General features: G+C 36.0%; 1 protein-coding gene across 1 annotated transcript in view; it reads right to left on the bottom strand.

Moving 5' to 3' along the window:
- Nucleotides 1–550: 550 nt before the first annotated feature.
- Parp1 (Poly-(ADP-ribose) polymerase) overlaps nucleotides 551–18144 on the bottom strand; it is a 34880-nt gene continuing 17286 nt past the window's right edge. The window contains exons 6-19 of the mRNA XM_089644508.1: nucleotides 17936–18023; nucleotides 17745–17850; nucleotides 17173–17356; nucleotides 12236–12557; nucleotides 10555–10666; nucleotides 10277–10439; nucleotides 9526–9685; nucleotides 9278–9442; nucleotides 8452–8603; nucleotides 8220–8356; nucleotides 6345–6505; nucleotides 2612–2732; nucleotides 2036–2195; nucleotides 551–1216 (exon numbers count right to left, since the gene is read on the bottom strand). Of these exons, the coding sequence (XP_089500634.1) occupies nucleotides 967–1216; nucleotides 2036–2195; nucleotides 2612–2732; nucleotides 6345–6505; nucleotides 8220–8356; nucleotides 8452–8603; nucleotides 9278–9442; nucleotides 9526–9685; nucleotides 10277–10439; nucleotides 10555–10666; nucleotides 12236–12557; nucleotides 17173–17356; nucleotides 17745–17850; nucleotides 17936–18023 (2281 nt within the window). The 3' untranslated portion in view covers nucleotides 551–966. The remainder of the gene's footprint in view (nucleotides 1217–2035; nucleotides 2196–2611; nucleotides 2733–6344; nucleotides 6506–8219; nucleotides 8357–8451; nucleotides 8604–9277; nucleotides 9443–9525; nucleotides 9686–10276; nucleotides 10440–10554; nucleotides 10667–12235; nucleotides 12558–17172; nucleotides 17357–17744; nucleotides 17851–17935; nucleotides 18024–18144) is intronic.

The following is an 18144-nucleotide window of genomic DNA, read 5'->3' as shown; positions in this document are numbered from 1 at the left end:
CATAGGTTAGTTTTAATATTCTCCTGACGAAGGAAGCGTGCTTCCGAAACCGGTACAATTAAAATTAAAGTGGTCTAAAACAAATTTAAATCTTTTATTGTAAAAACTTACCTTTTTAAGATGTCCAGTTATACCCAATCATGTCCTAAATTTCGCTAATAAACAATTATGTAGTTAATGTTAATTAAGTATTAATCTCAAGTGACCTAGCAGGCAAGTATTGTACTGTATATTATCTCCATATATAGTTAGTAATAACATAGATCATTGTAGAAATGTATTATATATTTGTACAGCGCCCTTGAGGTGATTTTGCACAAAAACGGCACTGTACAAATCATCAAAATATTATTGTTATCAATTTCATTGGCTTGCTTTATAAAAAGTCATGAAAAACACACTTGTTCTGTTCGGATATAGGAAGTAAGGAAGGTAAAAGATAATAACACATTTATATCATAAATTCAAAGCATTTATTTGAATCAACATCAAATAATAAAGTATTAAGGGCATTAACCATGATTATAACAAAAGTAACGCTGTATCAAACAACTTTAATAATCACAAAACAATAAAATTGTATTGAACATGGTAAAAATCTATTATAAAAAAATAAAAATTCTTTATGTACTGAACATTGGGTAACACAAAATTTATACACATTATATGTGCACAAATTATTATTGAAAAAGGAAAATAAAAAAAATGTTGACAATAATTGAAAATTGAGTAAAACAATGGAACAGACATCAAATTAAAAATTGTTAACCACTGAACATTTGGTAACACGATGGAATAAACATTAAAGTAAAAAAAAATGTTAACAATTGAAATTGGGTAACACAATGGAATAGATGTCAAATAAAAAAAAATGTTAGTCATTGAAAATTGGGTAACAAAGTGGAATAGACATTAAAAAAAAACTGTTGTAAATTAGATAATTAACAAATGGAATAACAAAAAAAATTAAAACTTGTAAACGAATTTCATCTGGAACAAGTATTTGACATTGACTTGGGCGACGTCATAAACAATGTACTCGTTGTATAGAAGCGAGGTTTTGGTGGTTTTGTTGATGGGGGTTCCCAGTGGCACCACAGTGCCGCAGTCCAGCACCAGGTCCTGCTTGCTGTCGGGCTCCGTGCGCCCACAGCCCTTCACCGAGTGTTTGCCAGGAGGAAGGCTGGTCACGTAGTGAGCACTGGTCAGTTCGTGCCTTGAAAATGAAATAAACATTTTGTGATAAAAATATTATCGTTAGACATCGGAAAAAGTTTTTAAGCGTGCAAATTTATATATATTGGTTTTTTTGAAACCATTATTTATTATTTTTAATTCTTAATATCGATAACATAGTGAAAAAAATTTATAGCCCCAATAAGTACAACTACCAGTAAGGGGCTCATGACTTTTGAGTGCTATGTTTGAAAAATTCGACATTATTGATGTTTGGACCAAAACAATTTTTTTTTCGAAATTCGGTTATTTGTATGAAGATTTTCAGTTTGATTTCTTGAAAATCTTCATAAAAAAACTGAATTTTCGAAAAATATAAAAAATCGCTTTCGTTTACGACAACTTCTATTTCTCTTAATTTTAGCTCTCTAGTACGCCTAAGTCACAAGCCACCAATCAAAAATACATTGTTTTTAGTAATTTGCCACACTGAAAGCTGAATTGCAACAATACTGGTAAGCATTATTTTGAAGATATTTAATTTTACCAAAACGGTTATAAATTACAAAACTTGCAAGAATTTTGACACAAAGCATAAGTTAACTTTCGCATAAAATAATGAAGAGATTTTAACATTCTTTAGCTAAGTCATAAATTAGCTGGATGTTAAAATATGCCTTGGGTCAGCCAAGTCTGATTGGTTGACCTCTCTCGTATGTATGTTGCGAAGTTTAGGGGCAAATCATTCGATGGTCCACACTATTCAAATTGATCTGCCTTTTAATCACGAGGTCAGAAACTAGTGAGTAGTGGCAATCGGCAGTTTACTCGGTGGTAGTGAAAGAGAAGGGTATATTACATGTCTCCGAGCGCCACTTCACACAGCATCATGACACCGATGGGACTGCTGACATCGGTGCAGCAATAGTTGGCCGACTTGGAAACCATGTCAGCAAAGTAAATGCCTTTTCCAAACATGTAGCCTGTGACGGGGGCCTCAGGGGGCGCTATACGCAATCCTGGAAACCAAAAACATTGTTAGCACAATCTCATTAAGGCAGTAAATATAACAGAATACGGCAAACTAAAGTGCCGAGCTAATTTATTTAATGTAATCAATATTATTAATAATAATTATAAATTTTTTACTATCTTCCTTTTTTGTACCAAATAGAAATAATGATATCCTCACTGGGAGATCCCATGCTGAGGATCTCATTTATGTATTATTGAAATTTAGTAGTATCAATTGTATGAGGTAATTGTGTAGCGTTTTTGTAAACATTAATCAAATAGAATTTGCACTTTCCGGGATTTGAACCGGCGACCTCCGGCGATCCGGATTAGTCAAGAGCCTTACCTCGTCATGGTGGAATAGTTCATGCAACCTTCCTCGAGTATATTTGCTGGGAAAATTCAAGTTGAAGTAACAGACCTTGAGACAGAATTCCCGGGAAGTTGGTGACTCGGGAGCCGTGCCACAGAAGCCTGCGGTTGGGCAGCTTCCGGAAGGGCTTGAAGCGCTTATCCTCGCCTTCTCGGTTCACCTTGAATAGCTGAAAATAACCAATTTTACCATTTCAATATTGTGCTTTCCACATACAAATTAGTTTTTTTTTAAATTATATTCCAGCATGATTGAGTATTATGTGCAATGTCATAACCTATCATAATTATTTACATATATATATAAATATAAGTGTCTGGGGCAGGCGGGCGGGCGGCTTGACCGTGCTTTTTTAATATAAATCTACAGTTTTATTCCAATTGATGAAATTTTGCACACTTGACCTTTATAACATTAGGAAGGTCACCGTCTACATAAGATTTCAAAAAACCACCCCCATCCCCATTTCCCACCCTTTAAAGCAGCAGAATTTCGATACTTCTTGATGAAATTTTGCACACTTCAAAAAAGAGGAAAATTACTATCTAAATCTGATTTCTAAAAACCGGAGCTAGTTAAAATTTAAGAAAAACACAGCCAAATGATATTCCAAGTGCGTTATTGTGCTGTAATTCATACAGAAAGATAAAAATATAAGGTACAATATTGATTTATGGGCTCATCAGGGCGATACTAATAAACACCTCATAAAATAAATTCCCAATGATAAGAAGCACAAGTTTGTAAAAAAAATATGATCTAACAATGTGAGTTATGTATTCTGGAAATGTTATCATCTAGATTGGAGAACCGCAGAATCATTTAGGGGGTATTTCACTATGTCGGGCTAAATATCTGACTAGCTATCCGTTGGCTGGATTTAAAGATCAGAATAACTTCGTTATTCAACGGCGACCGTTTCACCATTGTTTCTAGCTTCCGGATAGATAACACTCGAAATAGTCTGGCAACATCGCAAAATGTTTGAGTTACTCCATCTACTGCCACGGCTGTCATGCGTCACAGTCGGCACACCGCGAAGTGTGCATTTGTTTGGTTATGTTATGTTGATTATCAGGTCATTTTAGATAGATTCGTGTCGAATTAATACATTGTTTCTTATTTTGAACACAATCAAATAATTCAGGATGGATCATACAAGCATTCAAATTCATTCTACAAAATTTGACTCACTTCTCAGCTGTTAAACTCGGAATGTTTTGACGCCATCTTTGATTCGAGGAATAGCGCCTAACGTGAAGTTCGAGCACTGATTAGTCAAATCTAACTTTAACCCGAGCGTTAGCGTTATTCAGATATAGTGAAAACGAAAAAATGACTATTCCGCGGATTAGTGCTTGGTCAGAACATAATCAGAGATAGTGAAATACCCCCTTAGCCAACAACCCATTTAAACTGGCGATGATTACCAATCCTCCAAAGTTTGTATAACCAATGATTTCTTCTCTGTGAATAAATGTTTAGTATAATTTATATTTTATGTCCTACTACAAATTCAAGCACAAAGTATTTTTTAATCTTTAACTGTGTGCAATAAATAAGTGGAACAACGTGCAAAAGTTGTTTAATTTAAAATCTAATAATAATGATTGCATTATTTGTATAGCACCGTTTTCATGAGAAAATCGCCTCAAGGGCACTTAACAACATAATTTATGCATTTAATCTATTTCTATCACTTAGACTAATAACTTATTACTAGTGGCTTATAACTAAGTTGGATAGCTAGTGACTTATAACCAGTGGCTTACAATTACAACTAATACTTTTAACGGTGACCGGATAAATCATCACAATGATAATTCATCACATCTTTAAAAAGTTATATAAAGTCATGGAAAGTGATGAAATAAAAACTTTATTAACTTGGTTAAGTAGGTTAGGTTAGGTTGGGTTGAATATTTAAAATCACTTTTTAAAAGTGTGTTGAATTGTCACTGTGTTGAGTTATCATGGAACCACTTTTAACTAGTGCCGTACACAATACTGCTAATATGACTTAAACTACGGCTTAAACTAGAGATTTATGACTAACATACATATTTACGTGGTAAGATATAACCCTTTTCCCCACAGGTATTTTTTTTATATTAACTCCACACAGGAGGCCCTGAAGAAAATAATTTCCCTCAGGGCCTATGTCATCTTTGGGGATGCTGTGTGGAGGGTCTTTTTGTGGAGAGGAAGGAGTGAACATGGGTCTTGAAGAGTCCCATGTTGTAGGAGGGAGGAAACACAGAGGCCTGCAGTTCATTCCACAGCCGAGCAGTTGAACTTAAGAACGAATCGTAGAAGCGACCCGTTCTCATGTGACAAATGTCGACTGTGTACAAATGTTGGGCGCGCGTTTGGCGTGTATCCCGACTACGCACCGGTGCCGAAGGGATCAATGACGCTAGTTCCTCAGGGCATCTTCCATTGTAATACCGATAGAACAAGGACAGCATACCTACCTGACGCCTGTGCTCTAAAGATTGCAGTCCGTTTGTTAAGATTGGGGAATCTATCAAACGGACCGTCCATTTCTGCACAGAGTCAAGGGTTTTTTTCAGGTATTTAGGGGCTCCGGACCAGAGATGGCTGCCAAATTCGACAGTAGGGCGCACTTGCGATTTGTACAGGGTCAGCAGTTGTGTACTATTAAAGTATCTGCGGGCCCTGTACAGTACGTCCAGCTTCTGAGAGGCCAACTTCTGGCTTCGATGGAGCCCCCGTACCTGAGCTGGTCACTTATAGTTACACCAAGCATATCAATGGAAGGCCTGTTCGGAAGATTGCTTCCGTTGAAGGAGACTAGATTATCATTTGGATCCATTTTAGACGTAATCAGACAGGATTGGGTCTTTGAAACATTAAATTCGACGAGATTATTTTTACTCCAGGAGGAAATACTCTCGAGATAACCGTCCATTCTCTGCTTCAAAGCCCTCCGAGCCGTTGGAGTTTGTGTATGTTTGTATAATATGTTTTATGTTTATATTTTCACTATGCCAAATAGTTCTTTATAGCTTTTGCAATGTAGTGGTTTGTAATGTTCAAAATAAAATAAATAATCTTGTTAACTCTTTGCACGCGGCCGTATCAACTGTTGTTACAGCAAAAAGTCCATACTCACACGCGGCTGTATCAACAGTTGATACGGAAACTTTGAATGCCGATATTCCAGCGGTCTTTTGACATAAATTTATTTCCCGCTCGCTTGAACATTCGTAGTACTATCACGATGCTGACATCTACAAGAATTTCTCGAATATAAAATTGTATTTCATTAAAAAACATCGATAATCAAGTTAGCCTCTTTGCGCCTTCGAGTGCTATAGTTTACAATTTTATCAACGGATGGCGTTAGTTCAAATTTGTTATTATATTAAGTGACATAAAATTTAAGTGTCCAGTTTTAGAAAAAGTTTTCATAACAAAAAATGATTAGTGCTCATGGTGTCCCACTTGTGTCTATCAACGCAGTGGCCTAAGTACACACACGCCGAGTAAATGGCGGGACCACATTTAAAAGATACGGTACGTCTTTGTATGAAATTTTATGATTTTGTTTTTATAAACATCTAAGAGTGTTGACACACGAGGATTTGTTATCATATTGTAGAGAATAGTCTGTTCTGTCTATATAGTCCAATAAATCATGCCAGAATGCTATAATTTGACATTTAATTGCGTGCATAGGTATTTGAAAATATGTACCGCGCATGGGTATAGATAAAACGGAGCAAATTAACGCGTTCAAAAGGTTAAACAAGCTCACCTGCAATATTTCTAATTTGTAGCCACTGTGAGTGGAAGCGTGCGTGTTCTGCACGTATTTCATGGCCATCTGGTATTCGGGACTGCCGAGATCTACAGGCGAGATCTCAGTCTTAAGCTGAATGTAGTGCGCGTCCAGTGGGCTGCCGGAAGCATCAGATCCTGCAAACAACGGGTATTTAGTTAATCGCATGGGATATACAAATTAGTACATTACTAGACCCGTGAAAAATCACAGGATATTGTAATTATTGTAAGATTTGTGAAGTAGAAAGAATTTATAAAATATTATTGTATCAGGGTCAACGCTTTTCCAAAACAAATATTGTCAATTTTATTTACAACAAATTTATCATTTTTTCTTGACAAATTAGTCGATCATAAATTTACCTTTTGAATAAACATCTTTAGTAAATCTAGTTAGTTACCTAGTAATTAACACTTTCTTGAAAATGAAAAGTGCAGACCCTTGAAAAATCTGACTTTACTTGTCAAGATTAACTCTAAGAAATTTAAACCAAAGTGTTTCGATTATATCTTGTTATGACGTTTCGTTATAACAAGATGCGTCTTCTACCGAGTTGCCATCCTATTTAAAACTCAAAGATTTTCTCTACAACTTGTAAAAAACTAATACATTATAGGTAGGTAGGTACAAAATGAACATAAATAATAATTAAAAAAAACTCGTCACAAGAAGTTCCAATTCTGAAAATGACACGTTTTTTTAATAAGTTGGAAGCTGCGTTGCCCGGAGTTAGTGGGATCACGGCAATGGAAACTCCAATTTGGGGTATGTTTTGAGGCAGAAGAAATGCTAGATGGAAAACAAGAAGGTTAGGTTAGGTAACACAAGGTTTAAAAGTAAGAAGTTTCATGAATAAGTTTTATTTGTTGATCCGTTGGGGTTGGTGTGTAATATCACATTGTTTATTGAATGTCAGTGAAGTTGTAGCGATGACACCGGACCAACTCTCTGCTCAACGCAGTTGGTGGATATTATCAGTGGTGAATTTCCCAGGCCGATGGTCAACACTGCATTAGCGGAGATGGACGGTGGTGGAGCGAAGTGAAGTCAGTAGTTCGAATGCGGAGACCGGACTTGCAGGTGATGCTCATCACTGGTGGCAAAGACCATGGGTCTGCCAGGTGCTACAGCGAGCAAAAAGTCAGAGGTGCGGTGGACCTTGTCTGTAGATGTTACAAGCGCGAATGGGCTCGCTGTTGATTCCCACAGAGTCGTTGGTTGATTGTAGCCTCCTTTTAGAAACGGGTAACGCTGGGCGCGGTTGATCTGTGGCCTATGGTGAAGGAGTACACAGCGCGGTGTATGTGGGCAGTGAGGTGCGGGAGGGGGCGATCAGATTATCTGCCCCGCTCAGTTAGCGACGAACGCTGGTATGAAACTCACTCGTAAGACTGATTTGCCACTGGGCATAGCGCGGTCCTTATACAGGACACACATTCGTCTGATAGAGTATAGAATCTTCCCGGCCACAAGTAGATACACTGGCGGGTTCATTTTGAGTCTCATAGGTACGAAATATACAGAAGATCTCATACATTCTATTAACATAGGAATACGCCACAATAACTTGAAAACTAAAATGAAAAAAATGACCTAGTTTTCAGTAGGTACCCTTGAAGTTTCACTATTATATTATCAAAAATATTCAAGTGACCTCTCAGTCACTGAAAGTGTGTAATAATGGTGGTTCAGTTAGTCCCTGGTCCCTATAGGCGTCTCTAACATCATTTGTGGACGCTTAAGAGGGGGCCACAACATTTTTTGGCATTGTGGCCCTGCCCCAATGTTTTTGCCGGATATTTTATCACTGGACTTAACAACAGATTATTTGTAATACATAGTGCATACCTGATTTCATCATGCTGTAGGCAATTTCCAGTTCCAGCAGGTTGTCCAGCATTGACGTTTTTGTTTTGATCATTTCTTCATCATTGAGCAATGGCGGATTTTCCACGCCAAAGTCGTGGGGAATCAATGTATAAAATCTGCAAAAAAGTAAAACCAAAAGATCTTAACGATATCTTTTTGGATTACAAATTCATTCTTTCATTTAACTCGAGACTGTAATTGCAAATATTACCTGTTAGTAGCATCAATGATTTTAGCATTATTACTTTTGCTATCTTTCTTCTTAGAGTCGCCTAAGATTTTCTGGACTTCTGTGAGAACCTTGTACCCCGCAGTAAGCTGTTTGCGAGACAGTTTTCCTAGGGGCATTTTTTCAGTATCCAGCTGGAAAGGCAAAGCACAAACCAGTGATGTTTCAACAAAATACAAGATAGATTCTACACAAAGTTATATTAATGATTCAACTCACGGACCAAAGACATACACATGCCCTAATGCAAAAACAGAACATCATTTCGACAAGCTGGAGGCAAACCAGATGAAAATCTTTTTGGCACCAAGAAAGTTCAAGCATATCTTAAATAAATTATGACATCATTCGTACTTTGACCTTCGACAAATTCACAGCGAAAAAGCAGAAAAGTAATGTTCTGTTAAAGTAAAGTTCCTTCTTATTTCCAATTCTCTCATATTTTACATGTTTGTTTTTATTGCGATGAGTAAATTACAAAACATTTGTAAAAGAGCCTGACTAAATTCTGTAACAAAATATTCAATTTTGGAAACAAGCTGAACATTTATTCACCTGATATGGGAGCAATTTGCGCACCATCGTTAAAAGGACTACTTATTCATAAGCAGATTTTTATTTTCAAAGACTTAATAGTGATTCTACAATGTGGGTTGCCTATAGACTGTTGGATTAATTTATTGAAAGGAACATGCCTACGCCACCTCCTCGCAAATTGGTTTGTTCCCCTCGCCCTTATGGGGATGACTATCTTTTCTTTGGTCTGCGATTCAAATCAATTTGACGAACGATGCATCACATTACAAACCTCAAATTCCAAGAGTACTTTCTTCATGACCTCGATGTCGAATATCATCTGGATCAGTCCCTGAACTGGCTTAGGAAGTTTGCTGCTCTGATCGTCCAAACTGAGCGCCTTAACGGGCTCATCATCACCGTAATCCATGTCGATTGGGTACATCTTGCCGGGGACCTGAAGAGCGGAGCCAAAAAGCCATTACTACAGAGAGTCAAGAAAGAGACGAGTCATTTGATGAGTCATTCAAATAGATTTACCTTCATGAAGTCACCCAAATCAGAATTCCATTCGTTATCTGTTTTCTCAGAGAACAGGTTTTCAAACATCTTTGTAGCTTCTCCCAGACTACTGCAGGGTTCTGTTTTCTTACCGCCGATAGTTGTGCCGATTCGACCCCATGACCGGAAAAGCCAGAACCTACAATAAAACAAAGCTAACTGAACAAGAATAGAAACAGAGGTCACCCACAGAAAACCTTGAATCAAAAATTGCCATCAAGAACAACACGGGTCTTGAAGAGACCCACGTTGTAAGAGGAAATACAGCCGAGCTGTTGAAATCAGAGAACGACTCATTCTCAATTGACAAATTTCAACATTTAGATGTTATCACTTAGTAGCAACGACTCATTCTCAATTGAAAAATGTCAACGTTTAGATGTTATCACTTAGTAGCAACGACTCATTCTCAATTGAAAAATGTCAACGTTTAGATGTTATCACTTAGTAGGAACGACTCATTCTCAATTGAAAAATGTCAACGTTTAGATGTTATCACTTAGTAGCAACGACTCATTCTCAATTGAAAAATGTCAACGTTTAGATGTTATCACTTAGTAGCAACGACTCATTCTCAATTGAAAAATGTCAACGTTTAGATGTTATCACTTAGTAGAAACGACTAATTCTCAATTGACAAATGTCAACGTTTAGATGTTATCACTTAGTAGAAACGACTTTTAATTGACAAATGTCAACGTTTAGATGTTATCACTTAGTAGGAACGTACTTATTTTTGGAATCGTCCCGCAAAACCTGGAGTTTGTAGAAGGAATTCTTTTTGGACACAATATCAGTTAATCCAAGAACAACCGAGTACTTCACTCCATCACGGCTCTTGTACACATGCGCCACATCATCCAGTCCGGAGTCAGGATCCACTGCAGTGCCACCTAAAAACAAACAATTGTTATATGTACGCTCTTCTAAGATGCATCGAGTCAATTAAGTGTGCAAAACTGTTTGTTTACTTTAACAAGTAGATACGCATAATAATGCAATAGATACCTTTGACTTTGATCTTCTTTGGCCCCGATGCAGATTTAGATTTGTAGAGACTTGAAGATGACTTTGGGATAGACTTTCCATCAACTATATCTTGTGGAATACGAGATTTCGGCTGGGGACAAAAAAAAAATAATTTTCTGAATAAAATACTTTCCACATTTTAGAAAAAATATATAATTTAATTGTTTGTAAGCTCCCCCATGGGACTTTTACATTACAATAGAGTATTTAAATATTTTAAACCATAGGTTTTGGAGGGTTAAAAAAATTCTGAAAAATTAAAAATATATTATAATAAATAAATATATGTTGTCAAAAAGAGAGGAAATAAAAATTTTGAAAATGGACGAATATAATAAAAAATTAAAATGTTTGATTGTTAATTTTTTTTAATGTACTTATTATAAATATGTACATGCTTATTAAATTTAGTAATTTGTACATTCCTACCTAAAAACGTAATATTAGTAAAAAATACCAAAAAAAGAAAGGAAATATTTAAAAGACCCAATTAGTTTTTATAACAGAAGAAGTGTTGTTTAAATAACTGTTGCATCCAGGAATCCCATCAGATATCAGATTCCAGTATCAAAGCAAATTGGAGAAAGATAATTGGCCCAAGAATCTTCAACCCTATAGATCAATAGCGACAAAGAAGAGAAAAATCAATTATGTTTCTTACTATTATTACTTGTATATATGTATTTACACTCTCTCTATGGTATGGGATTGCACCAACATCCAGACATTCTCAAATAAAGAAATTATTATTAACTAATAAAATAAAATACTTTTTGTTTTAAAACCACGAGTTTTTAATAATTTTTAGAAGCGAACAGTTTCGCTTTACCCAAGCATCTTCAGGGTACAAATTATTACTAAGTAAGTAAAGCGAAAAGTGAGTAAAGCGAAAAGTGAGTAAAGTATTTTATTTTATTAAATATATCAAACCACAAAGTGATTGCTTTCTACAATAATATTATTAACTAACCATCACACCGTTTCCCCATTGGGGTATGTCTTCGTGTCATGTCTTCCTCGGGTGTCCCAGACTTTTCACATTTTTGGACACAAATGTCCACAAACTCCTTTCTTCGCTCTACATGACCAAACCATCTAAGTATCCCCTTTTTAATCTTACTCAACACGCTTACATCAGCCTTGCATTATTTTGAATCTCCACATTTCTCACACGGTCATACATGGTTTTACCACACATACGCCTCAGGGATCTCATTTCAACTGCATTCTGTCTAGTTCCATGCCTCACCGGCGTACATCAGGGTAGGTACCAGCACTCCAATGTGGACTGCTAACTTCGCTTCTTTGGACAAATTTTTGCTAGCGCCAACTGCATTCAGTCCTCCATTAATGGAGTTACCTACATTTACCCTTCGTTCAATATCTTTGTCAGCCTTCCCATCTCTCGTAAACATACTTCCTAAATATACAAACTCATCCACCTGCTCCAAGTATTCCTCATTCACAACTATATTGTACACTGTTTTCGTACTCTTTCTTTTCAACACCATGACTGTAGACTTACTTACATTCATCATTAACTCATTCTTCATCCTAGACACGAGTGTAGATCTTCCATACTGTTAGCAATAAATTATAATACACTTTACCTCCCCATAAATATGTATTAATATTATAATAATAAGCGCTCGTTACTTACATCAGATCCCCAATCGGCAATATTCTTTTCCCGTATCATTTCAATGGTATCAGCCACACTTCCGTTTTCTTTGATGTCATCGAAGAAGGTTGGCTCAATGACTTGTATGTCGGCTTCTTTGAATTCCTCCATCTTGTCGTTCATCTTGGCGATCTCCTTAGCAGTGGACACTACGGCGGCTAAAGTTTTATTGCTTTTGGTGGGAACGTTGCCTCCCATTTTCAAAATTCTAATCTTCAACGCCTCCTTCTCTTTGGCACTCAGGCCGTAAATAAAGAAATCCAAATTCTTCAGCGGAGGGACGGGTCTTTTTACTTCCGTTCTAGAATAAAAACAATAATCTATACTAAACATATTAATTTCTGTGATGTTGTGCATGATGTAAAATATTACTGCATGATAAATTAAAAATTGGAACTGATGATTGAGTGAATTCAGACAAGCGATAAAGTAACCGGCCGATAAAAAGAAAATTATTTTATTTTTATACTATATTTGAAATGTGTATTTCTTTTATGTAAATTTTTGACAGATATTATTCAAGTTCATTCGAAAGTTGAATTGTGATGTCTTTCTAATGGTGACCGGATAAATCATCACAATGATAATTCATTACATCTTTAAAAAGTTATATAAAGTCATGAAAAGTGATGAAACAAAAACTTTATTAACTGGGTTAAGTAGGTTGGGTTAAGTAGGTTAGGTTAGGTTCAATTTTTTTTTTTTTTTCATCGTTTCTAATGACTTTATATCACTTTTTAAAAGTGTGTTGAATTGTCACTGTGTTGAGTTATCATGGAACCCTTTCTAATTTGTCATAAAAATAATTACAAAAAAATGACTGTATTTGTTTTTGAAAGGCAAACATTTTACTAATACTTTAATTTAATTTCAAAAATCCCACAATTTTATAATATGTCGTGATTTTTCATGTTATATTTATTTACGCACTACTTGTGCTAACTATTTGTTGTAGTTACATATTAACAGTGGTATAGAAAGTAGGTACATGGTATTGATTTATATAATAAGTAGAGTGAACACATGAGTTTAACATATGGAGGGTACACGGCAAAAACAGGCTTATTGCATTTTTGTAATTTAAATGCCAATTTGTTCAACAGAAAAGGCCTCAATAATGGTATAATTTTTTTTTTATTACGAGTACTGCACAAGAGTCCCAACTGCTCAACAGTCTGGAGCCAGTGAGACTATGGCATCCCCAATTGGGGTATGTTGTGAAGCTGACGATAGTGGGGAATGGAACCCCCTCTTATTTTATGAGAGCCTTACCTCTCACAAAATAAGAGGAAAATTACTGTCTACATCTGAATAGGAAAAGTCTGCGTAAAGCTCGGGGGGATTTCAGCCAGAATTGTCATAAAATACATATTTGATTTAATGTTACAGTTAGTTAAGGCGATGCACTACGTAGTAATGCAAAATCATTATATAGCGTTTTTGGTTTGAAAATTTGGTCACCTAGAAATGTTTCAGATGCTTTAATTAAATACTGCGAGTAGAATACATCCTGGCCTTTGAAACAGTCGCATATTTTTTAGATAAGTCTTTTTATAAGCCCAGAAAGAAATAATGTATAAGGCCTATGAAAACTGCTTTAACTTTTTCGCCGCTACGCGCATCAATTCATGCGAAAATAATTCGTGCCCCCCACGCTACGCGCATCATATCATGCGTTTCACTTTAGCGGCTTGATACTACGTAAATACGGCACGAATTTAGCAGATAACTGAACCAAAAAATAGTTCAATCCTTTTTCTTACTGACATCTGGCGTTTGCTGGTTAAAATATAATAAATTGTTTACATAAAACATTGTGAAAGCGATGATTCGTTAAATCTTCATTCAGTCATTTGAATGTCGCGCCGCTGAATCGTTGTGTCATCCATAGTATTTCTTAGGTGATCTAATCTGCTTTGATGGACTTATGCGTCGATGTAAAATATTGACCGATTTCTATTTTGCGAATCTTTTTAAGTAATTTATTTTTCTGTGATACATTAGTTTGTTTGTGAACTTAAGTAACGTGACGTGTTTTAAAAATAGTTATTTTACTCAAGACTTTTTGATTGACTTTCGTTTGTTTGTGAACTTGTGACGTGACGTGTTTTAAAATATTTTACTCAAGACTTTTTGATTGACTTTATTTTGTGATTTTATTTCTAAATTTTGTGGACAACCTAAATAGTAATATATCTGTCTATATTTATAGGCTTACCGTTTATATATCAAAATTGAACTCCCTTAAAAATGGCAAACCCCAGTCTTACGGAAGACGAAATTTATGAAACATTTTTAGACATAGACTCTGATTTAGAAATAAGTGAAGATGATCAAGATATACCAATTACTGAAGAAGTTAGTGACAGTGAAATAAACGCCCCCGGGACAAGCCAAGATCATGACTCTCGTACACCTAACTTAGACTATACCGTAAATGCAGACTGCTTTTCTTCTTGGACCTCTGGTCCATTTATTCCAATAGTTCATGAATTTGATGATTTTGTGTCAGGTTTTGATCCGTCCACTTTATTTTCTGGTAATTCATCGGAAATTGACTTTTTTGAATACTTCTTGAACAAAGAAATAGTGACAAAAATGGTGATCGAAACTAATCGATATTACATAGCCACCATATCAAAACAAGAACCTTCCCAAAAATCCAGACTTCGTAAATGGGTTGACACATCTGTCGAAGAAATGTACATTTTTTTTGCACTGTTAATGTTAATGACGAGAAACCGACATCTTACTATCGAAGAACACTGGTCCACTGACCCATTGCTCGCTAGTACAATTTTCGGAAAAACCATGTCTAGGGATCGTTACGAAATTATATTGCGAATGTTACACTTCTCAAACCCCGACACACAAATTCCTGGTGACCGACTTTACAAAATTAAAATCCTAACTGACCATACCCGAAAAATGTTCAAAAAAACTTTGATACCTTATGAAAATTTATGCATCGATGAGAGCATAATTGTTTTCAAAGGGCGTTTAATTTTCAAACAATATATACCATCCAAACGTCACCGGTTTGGAATTAAAATGTTTGTATTGTGTGACGTGAAGACGGGTTTTATATTAGACTTCATTATTTATTGTGGCGAAGGGACTGACATAACTGACTCTGAATGTCTCGGAGTTTCGGGGGCTGTAGTAACGACACTACTTCAAGATTATTTAAATAAAGGACATAATCTTTTTATTGATAATTGGTACAGTAGCCCTCAACTATATGATTTTCTCCATACTAACAAAACCAATGCATGTGGTACGGTGCGGAAGACACGAAAAGGCATGGCAAAATTTAATAAACTTAAAAAGGGTGAAATGAAGCACAACATCGTGGACCTCTGTTGGCTTTAAAGTGGTGCGATAAAAGAGAAGTTCACATGCTAACAACCTTACATGACGACTCCATGGACATGACGGGAAAAGTTGATTGGAAAACTCGTCAACCAATTATGAAACCCAAGTGCGTTCTAGACTATAATAAGTGTATGGGTTCTGTTGACAAAGTGGACTTGATGTTAAGTAGTATTAATTGCCTGCGAAAAACAATTAAGTGGTATAAAAAAGTGGCCTTCCATATTATTGATCTGTATTTATTGAACTCTCATATAGCTTTTAAATCAATAACAAATAAAAATGTTAGTTTAGCAGATTTCCAATTAGCCGTAATACGACAATTGTTGCAAAAATATCATGAAACTTCCCGATCTGAGCCTCATTCTCGCTCTTCACACGATTTACCTCTGAGACTAACTGCTAAGGCATTAGCAAAACATATGCCCCACCCAATAAAGGGAAATAATTCTCAAAAACTTCACCGAGCCTGCCGAGTGTGCGCCATTTCTAAAAAAAGGAAAATGTCCCAGTATAAATGCCCAGAGTGCGATGTGACATTGTGTGTGTGTGGCCATGTTTTAGAAACTACCATGAAAAACAAAACTTATAAATATTTCTCCTCGTGTTAACTTTTTATTAAAACTTTATTTGTTAGTAGATATAATAATAAAAATAATTGTGTTTTGATGATATCGGCGCAGTGGTCCAAATCCCATCAGACCGGGTAAGTAAATACTATAAACAATATAGCAGTGTGCATGCGATAGCGACAGTTCTTGTTGATTTCTTGTGATGGGTCACTGTTTATAATATTATATCTGTATCTTGCGGTTTATTGTTTATTTATGTGTTTCAACAAACTTCAAGAGCACTAATAAAGCTTTTAAGATAAGCAAATCATAAATCTGTCTAGAAATAAGAGATTTATAGCTGTTTCAAGTGGTAGGTTTTGATTTTCAAAGTGAGTACCGCGTACGAGTGTAATTTTCGGTACATTTGATCGCGGTGAAAAGGTTAAAGTTCAATATCTCCTACTTACCCATTTTCGGTTATGGTTTTATTGTATAATGTGACAAATTAAGTTATGTATAAAATGATTGGAAAAAAATTAAATATTTATGCCTGAACATCCATAAAATAAAACAAAAGGCACTTTTTGGCCTTGTTTTTTTCTTGCATAAATCAAAACAGGCGGATGGTGTTAAACGGGAATTTAAACTTTATCGCCATCTACGTAAGGGGTGTTATTGATAGCAGCTCAATTTAAAATATTACACGACGTAGTACATCGCCTTAATCTGTCACAAAATGGAAAAGCTCGACTGAACTGTCACCATAATTATGACATTCAAATGGCGATGTACCACATCTGGCAAATGTAAGAGAGACAAAGCGCATGCTAAATGGGCTAGAACCAAAAGGTACCAAGTCAGTGGCGACATTGATTTCCATACAAATCAATGGCTTTTCTAACATTCTTCTTTTTTCTATGTAGCAAACACATTTGATGAAGTTATTTGAGCCATTACCTTCAATTAAAAATATAAGGATGTATTATTTACTTGATCAGCTCTGCTTCAGACTTGATGGTAACTGTGGGCGCAACCTTGCTGAAGATTCTCGCCTTTGGTTTGTATTTGTATTTAGCAAAGGCCGGCGAGGACTTGAGAGTGTCGGGAACCTTGAATGCATTCCTTTTTGGGGTCTGCGTCATGGCCTGGCACTTGGTCCACTCGGTCAAGTCACCTGCGGGATTATAAAATCACATTGAGCAAGAATCTTTATTATCGTAATTTTATGTGAAAACCACACCAGAGTAGTACCAACTGTAGGGAGTCAGTGGGACTGTAGCACCCCCAATTGGGGTATGTTGTAAGGCTTGAAGGGGGGTGGGGAAGGAAAGGATACAGTGAAGAGAAAGGTTGGGAAGTACTGGCTACCATGGCCAAAGTCATTTCAAGCAAAATTTCAATTCTGAATGGTCTTTATTGCTCTATCACAAAGGTCGTCAAATCACCAAATCACTATGTATTGTATGGATTGTATTGCACATGTGTGACAGTGTATCATATCATATGTATTGTATTGTGCATGTATGACTATATTCTATAGGTATTGTATTTTTTAAAGGTACCTGTGCACTTGTAACCGCTTGTCCCGAGCACGAGCTGGCCTCCCATGCAGACGCTGCAAGGAGACGGAACTCCAAACGCCATTATATCTGCCAAGCGATCGAGAATCTGAAACGAAAAGGAATCTTAACTCACTCTTACGATTTGCATTAAATAATATCATTACGGCAATATGCAAATAAATTATACACACCCTGTCTTCACCAGCTGGGATCTCTTGACCATTATATTCCAACGCATAACTCATTTCCGATTTGGCCAGATTTTTCTTAAGACTATCCCTGCATGGAGAAAAAACAAAACAATATTAATAAATAATAATAATTAACAGAAAAGAAAAATGACTTTGGTGCAACTGAGATTCGAACTCCCGGTAAAATTTTACAATACCGCCATATTCCT

The sequence above is a fragment of the Hesperophylax consimilis genome, chromosome 21 (genome assembly GCF_061612785.1).
Source record: "Hesperophylax consimilis isolate HC1 chromosome 21, BYU_Hcon_1.0, whole genome shotgun sequence".
In the NCBI taxonomy this organism is placed as follows: Eukaryota; Metazoa; Arthropoda; class Insecta; order Trichoptera; family Limnephilidae; genus Hesperophylax; species Hesperophylax consimilis.
The sequence above is the reverse complement of the archived record's forward strand: the minus strand, read 5'-3'. Positions and strand labels throughout refer to the sequence as shown.